Source organism: Glycine max, chromosome 16 (assembly GCF_000004515.6).
Source record: "Glycine max cultivar Williams 82 chromosome 16, Glycine_max_v4.0, whole genome shotgun sequence".
Lineage (NCBI taxonomy): Eukaryota > Viridiplantae > Streptophyta > Magnoliopsida > Fabales > Fabaceae > Glycine > Glycine max.
In genome coordinates, this window is record NC_038252.2 from 32,695,981 (window position 1) to 32,703,045 (window position 7,065).

Consider the following 7,065-nt stretch of genomic DNA (forward strand, 5'->3'; position numbering starts at 1 on the left):
GTGAGATGCTTGTGGTGCTTTTCTTCTTTTTTGTGGTCAACCTCGTATCCTGCAGCATCAAATGTACGTAGTCTCAGAGTAGAATGCAGTGTCAACTGCAGGCTGTTTTTCATCCTTGTGATGGTGAAAGAGGTGGGGGTGGTGCTTTTCTTCAACCATGATTGAATGCAAAAGTGATCTTTAATTAAAGTGGAGAGAAAATATGGTGGTAACTATATTAACTGCTTTTATGTTGATGACTTGATGTGGTTTGTGTGTGGAGTTAAACTATTTATAGAATGCATTGATTATTGTCAATTGTCGTGGTTGGAAAAGTCTTTTAATTGGAAATTCACACAAGCTAAGAATGATTAATTCAATGCCCAAGCTCAAAGAATATAAATAAAAAAAGTGGAGAGAAATATTTGGATTCTGTCATGCTATTAAAAGAAAAGAAAAAAAATTAATAAACTCTACATAAACAATGGTCTTCTTACCATAAAATATTTTTATGTCTTTCTGCTTGGATAATATGTCTCTCATATTAAGAAATAACAATTGATGATAATAATGATAAAAAAAATAAAAAATAACACATCCTGAAAATGATGGGTATTCGTTTTTTTTTTTGCACTAAATACATTTGTTTACTATAACAGAAAAAGGTTATGACAATTATCACATAGCTTTTAGGTAAGCATATACTAACTAACACTAACTAGTTGATAATCCACCTGAATAATTACACAATTCTTCACCTCGGATCTTCAATGCAAATTACGTAGTTAGATATGCCATCTGTCTCAGAAAGAGACTCACTTGTCACATGTTCCAACATTTACCAAATTCAGGCAATGAGTAAATTTGGGGTCCTAATCAGTCGATTGAAAAATGACTAACTCCCACGTTTTTAGCGTTAACATAACTTATCCTTTTTTACCTCTTCAATTGTGACAAATAATATCTCTTTAATTGTTAATTTAATGCTTAAATAATTTTTTTTATTGTAAATATGTCACTTTGTTTAATTTTTGTAATTTTTTTTGTTTAGTTCTTAAAATGTCCTTGATTTTTTTAATTCTTGCAATTATGTCATTTTGTTTTATTTTAATTTATAATGGTATAACACTTTAGTATTTATTAACGATGATATCGTTATTTAATGATTTGATATTTCATGACATCATTGTGACATTGTTATTGTTAGCCACACTACTTAATGGAATACTAAAGATAGAGACATTTTCTTAAAAAATTAATAGGGGTCAAAATAAATAAAAAATTAAGGATCAAAATTAAAATGCAAAAAATTATTTAAGCCAAGAAAAATTGTTAACTAACTTATTTAGGTGACGTTAATAAAAATAATATTAAATAAAAAAATATATTTTACTATTAAAAGTTGAAATTATATCATTCATTAGTAAATTATAACTGCCGAGTGTGTATTCATTCTTGTGTGAAAATTTTAAATAAGAGATACACAAAGAAGTTAAAACACTCAATTGCTCTTTGTGTGTATATCTCTCCTATTGGAGATTTTCAAGACGGGAGAGGATACACAACTAGCTCTAATAGAAATTACTAAATATTCTCACTAATAATACTTAGATATATAAAACACTCTTAGTAAACTATATAGATTGGAGCAACAATTAATTTCTGTCAGAGACCTAGTGGTGCAGTAGAAACTCTGCAACCTCTAGCTCATAGCTCCCCCACCACCATGTGGCTTTGTTGCAGCATGCATTGGTCAACTAGGCTAAGCTGGATGGACACATGATGAATTAATAGGTGTTGGGGACCCCAAAATGTACCATGAACACAGAAAGTGACATATGGTGAGTGAGGAAATTGAGGTATTAAAACAAATGTGGTAATCAATTATGCTCCAAATCCAAAGAACAAAAAGTGGCAGCAACAATCTGAAAGAAAATGTAAGAGCATCAAGGTATAATCATGTCTTAAAGTTTCTTAATACAAGGTATAATAATGTCTTAAAAGCTACTTTAGACTTAATCAGAATCTCTGGTCCCACACCCTATTCACTCCCTATCTCGCACATCTTATAGCAGCAGTAAAGTAATGGTGTGCACAACTATCAGAAGTCCAAAAGATCCAATCATCACCTGCAGCCACCCACAATAGAATATGACACCCCAATCAGTAATCCACCAAAATATGAAGACAGATAGACAATGGTCAATGGGGATCAAAAGTGAATGCCATTGTAACTATAATACTTATAGTTTTGATAATAATTAACACATTTATCATGCACAAAGAACATTAATGTGCAAGTATACTAACATAAACAGAAAACCAACAAATATTCTATAATATTGTCCAGTTTCTATAATCAAGTTAGAGAACTGTACACTGACAAATATATATAAATAGAGTGAGATGATAAATACTGATAATCATATTTGTTTTACTATTATTTATTTTTTCATTCAAAAATCATTTTAAATTATGGTCGTACTTGACATTTTATCATGATCTTTATGAAAAATTATGAATAAATATGATTGATGCTACCTCAATTATGTTCTTAAATACTCCAAAAACCTTCAGGTTGCTATCATAATTATAGTTGCAAATTATTGATTAAAACCTTTTTGATAGAACTCATGTTAATTCTACTAACAGATTGGAGTCCTATATTTTCTTCTATTCATTTATTATTTAGATGGAAACATGAATTTTATTAAATAAATGGAGGAGAGAATAAGAAAAGAATGTATTAAAAAAATGAGAGAGAGAGAGAGAAAGACCTGTAGTTCATGACCACTAGAGGTGGGAAGAGGGTGTATAGAAGAAGCAGAGTCAACTTCATCAGTGGGAAGAGGAACTGCAGGGTTACTGCTAATAAAGGGCATGCTGCTACTTTTATATGGCACCATTGGAGCAGTCACACTTGCTGAAGGTGAAGGACCAGGTGAAGCTGCATGCAGAGGATTATTGTAATGCCATGGATATAAAGGAGATGGTGACACTTCACCAGAAAATGGAGCTGGAGGCATTGCTGAAGCGTGTGGTGTGGCTGCCGCTGCTACTGAAGTGATGACCTTAATTGCTAGCTTCTGAGAAGCTTGACATGCTTTGAGAGACCCATCATTGAAGCTAAAGTAGAAGAAACCAGGCCGTGATGGATGCCACTGACAACATTAACATATAATTGGTATAAGAAAACAATTACACAAAATGTTTAATTTTTCAAGAATTTTCTTATTTAATTTATCTTATATTTTAAGATGTTAGATATATTGATTTTTTTTGTTTATTATTTTCTTTATAAAGTATTACAAGATAAGATTAATACGATTAAGCCAATTTATTTGTAGTTATTTTTATTTTGGTGGTTTCTATTTTTTAATCTTGATAGCTCTCATGATAAAAGTTTAAAACTTTATATCAAAGATCAACATATAGGTTATCCAAATGAAACTTCAATTCTGATAAGAGAATAGTATACAAAATATTTAAGGAACTACATACGAGTTTTATTCATAGAATTATGACAGGTGGATATAACAATTTCATATTTTTAATTTTTTTTTTTCAAAATCAATGGTTTTGGAAGAACTTACAAAGCACCCAGATGAAAAGTTTTGAAGGGCCTTACCATGTAGGAAGCAGTGTTGGGGTTGGTGAGAAGAGTTGCTTGTGTGAAATTGCAGAGGTCAAAGGCTTTCTGGTTCTTGAAAATGTAGATGTTGTGGTGTTGCTTGTGATTGAAAACTGAAACAGAGGCAAAGCAGAGAGTAATGTTAGTTGCTAGTGTTAAAGAATACTTATTACAAAGATTCCAATTGCTTTTTTTTTTTTTTTTTCATTTCTGGGGTACTATTAGTAGTAATGTAGTACTCACTGATGGAATCTCCAATGTGAACTGTGGGGTTCTTCCACTCTGAAGACCCATCAACTAGAATGGTGGTGCAATGAGAATAGTGGAATAGTAAAGGTAGAAGAGTGAAGAAGAAAATGGGAAAGGACATTATCATTAATATGCTTTTTTCTCAGAAGGAAAATTTGGAAGAGAAATGGTTATGGAAGCTTTGCAGCTTTTTATGTTATATATCTCTCTGATGGTCCAGTTTACTGTCTCTCTCCCTTGGGAAATTAAGGAATAGAAAAACAAAAAGTAAAATGGATGTATGAAAAAATTGTGGGTGGTGAAAGCATGGTAGAATGTTAGTGGGGAGGCAGACTTTTAAATTTTCAGAAGGAAAAATTGGAAAATCAAACTCAAACTCTATTCAACACTTAAGGAGGGAAATGAAAAGCAGAAAAAGAGATATTTGTGTATAGCAGGAGTTATAGTTGTATAGGAAAAGATATATAGAAAAAATAATGTGTTATTGAAATCTACAATATAAATTTGTTAAGTAACATAAATTAAATTTATTATCCTTAAATAAAGTGTTAGATTCTTTTTTGTTGAAGGCATAAACATGTTTGAAAAGAAGACTCTTGTGAAAATAGTTGATCAAATTTTTTGATAAAAATTATTTAATTGACAAAAAAAATACTTCTAATAATATAATGAAAAGAATATAAAAAGTCTTTGATAAATTATTATTCTTGTCAGAAATGTTTGGGTTTGGTTGGTGAAGAATTTGAATAGGTGTTTGATATTATTTTATAAACTAGAAGGATATTTTTCTCTCTCTCAAAGAGTGATGGATAATTTTTTATTTAAGATTATACGTAATTTTTCATCAAAAGTGATTTTATTTAATTTAAAAACATTATTCTCCTTATTTACGATATGATGGAGCAGTTTTTTTTACCTGGATGTTCTTTACACAAAACTCCATCTCGAAATTTATATAAATATTAAATACATATAACTTAAATCAATATTTCAAAATTTGATTTTATTTCTGAAAAATCTGTCATAAAAAAATTAAGTAAAGAAAATGATAAAAAAAGCAGAAGCAGCATGATGAGGACTGAGGAGAATTGGGGCCAACGGAAATACGATGATGAGGATTATTACTCTAAAAGACTCTTTTCTTGGGTGTTACGGTCTATCTCCAAATTCACTTGGTTGATAAAAATTGTAAAAGGGGATTCAGATATGGAGCTCCATGTTGACAAAAATTGAGAAGTGTTTATGGAAAAATATTGTCCAACATACTGGAGAAAAAAATAATCAAGACGTACAAAAATACCTTTAGAGACGGAAAAAATTAGTTAGAAACAGCTTCTAATTCCGTCTCTGACTAGTCCATTTAATTTCCTTTCAATATATGTATTTAGACCAACAAAGGTGGATTCAGCAAGAAGGGGTTAATCGTTTACAATTTGATAAACCAAGGTTTGAATCTCGTTGGGAGAGCTGCATTGCATTTAGTACCCGAATATGGCTTAAAAACAAAAAGAAATATATGTATTTAGAGACGGAAATTTCTGTGACTGAAGAGCCCCTTTAAATTCCTAAATCATTTTCTGACGTATAGGCACACTAAGCCCTTTCTGAACAAACCCTTCGCTTTGCTATTTGCTTATCTGAGCGAGGTTAAACCCTGTAGAAGTAACTTCTACACCATTACATTTACAGTATCTTCTACACAATATGTATAGTCCCTAGCTGCCTTTTTTGTATAATAGTGTGAAAAATGTGGAGAGCCTACTTAACTCTTGTTTTGCACAAAAATGTTAGAATAAATGGTTATGGTGACTCTTCCATGAGCACCAACCGTTAGAACTTAGAAGGTGTAAAGGGGTTGTTGTTATGAAAAAAACTCTGGTTTTTCCAAAGATTAAGGGAAAAAAGCTGTATTGGATAGGGGATTAACATTTTAAAGTTGTACTCTAATTTTTTTTATCAAATATTTATTAATTTTACCGATGATTAATCTTCGTTAGATAATTTTTTTGACCACCTTCCATAGAAGTGTGACTCTATATATAGATGATATTAATTCCTGACTTGTAACGGTATGGTTTTTAATCCTTTTGGGTGGTTTCAATAGACACATTGCAATGCATAATTGTTGACATCACTTGCTTAATAATACAGCAAGGGATTTTCGTTTGAGGACTATGGAATATGAAGTGCTACTTTTATTACCATTCTTAATAATACATTCTTTATATTTGTGATTGTGATGCCACGTTTCAATTCCTTCTACTGTTAGGAGATTACTTTTTCCTTTCCAAAACATACATTTGTGATTTGAGTCCCTATATGCATTTTTCTTTGTGTGCAACATGTCTACTGACATTATTAATAACACATTATTCATGACTCTATCTACCTCCCCAGTCTACCCACCATTGTCCCCTTTCATTTTTATTGAGTACAATAATTTATGTTAATTAAAGGTAAAAACAATGAATCAACATGTGTAGCCACTTGGCAATTCTTATTTTGAACCTGCTCTTCTGAAGCTCTTTTTTTTCAGTCTTAAGATGATTTACTGCTCTATTGTGTTGTCTTTCTTTTTGTACCATAATAAGTTAGTAAAGATTAATTGAAGACTTAACTGAAATCTGAAGGCAGTGTTAATTGTTTAAATAGTTTAATAAATTTGCTAGATGTGTAGTAATGGAGTTCAGCCAAAGGATGAGGCTAATTAGCACAATTGATGCTAATCATATGCTATCTTGTTCAAGTCTAACATTTTTTGCCCCAACTTTTAGGCTCATTTTCTATAATCACGTTTCCCTGTCTTATATCATTGAGTGCTCTTTGTATATCAACATTATATCAATGATTAAACCCCAAAAAGTAACTTTTAATTTTGGGTGGATCTTGGTAATTTAAATTTGGTCCAAATAAAATTAATGTTACAAATGTTTTTTTTTTTTTCTTCTTCGTAAGATTTTGATGCAGGGAATTAATTAGAAATACCCGTATTCCTTTTCTTGTTGCAACTATACTTCACCTCAAAATATAATGGGTAATCAAGCGATTAAATATTATTAATACATTAAAGTTAAGATTAAATTATTTGAATATTATTTAAATTTAATTTTAAAAACAATTTTAAAACTAGATTCATTTACCTTTATAATAGTTAAAATTAACGGGAGGATTAAAAAAAAAAAGGTAGAACACCGCTGCAAGAGATA

At 30.6% G+C, this 7,065-nt stretch overlaps 1 protein-coding gene across 2 annotated transcripts; it reads right to left on the minus strand.

The window, feature by feature from the left end:
* Positions 1-1,841: 1,841 nt before the first annotated feature.
* On the minus strand, positions 1,842-4,221 carry LOC100527618 (uncharacterized). 2 transcript variants are annotated; one of them, XR_005888906.1, is made up of 5 exons: positions 3,854-4,221; positions 3,608-3,723; positions 2,757-3,140; positions 1,988-2,108; positions 1,842-1,904 (listed from the first exon to the last, which is right to left on the minus strand). XR_005888906.1 is itself a non-coding variant. In NM_001248056.2 (4 exon segments), coding segments are annotated over 4 exon segments (696 nt in total). In that variant the 5' UTR covers positions 3,987-4,031; the 3' UTR covers positions 1,913-2,045.
* Between the last annotated feature and the right edge of the window lie 2,844 nt (positions 4,222-7,065).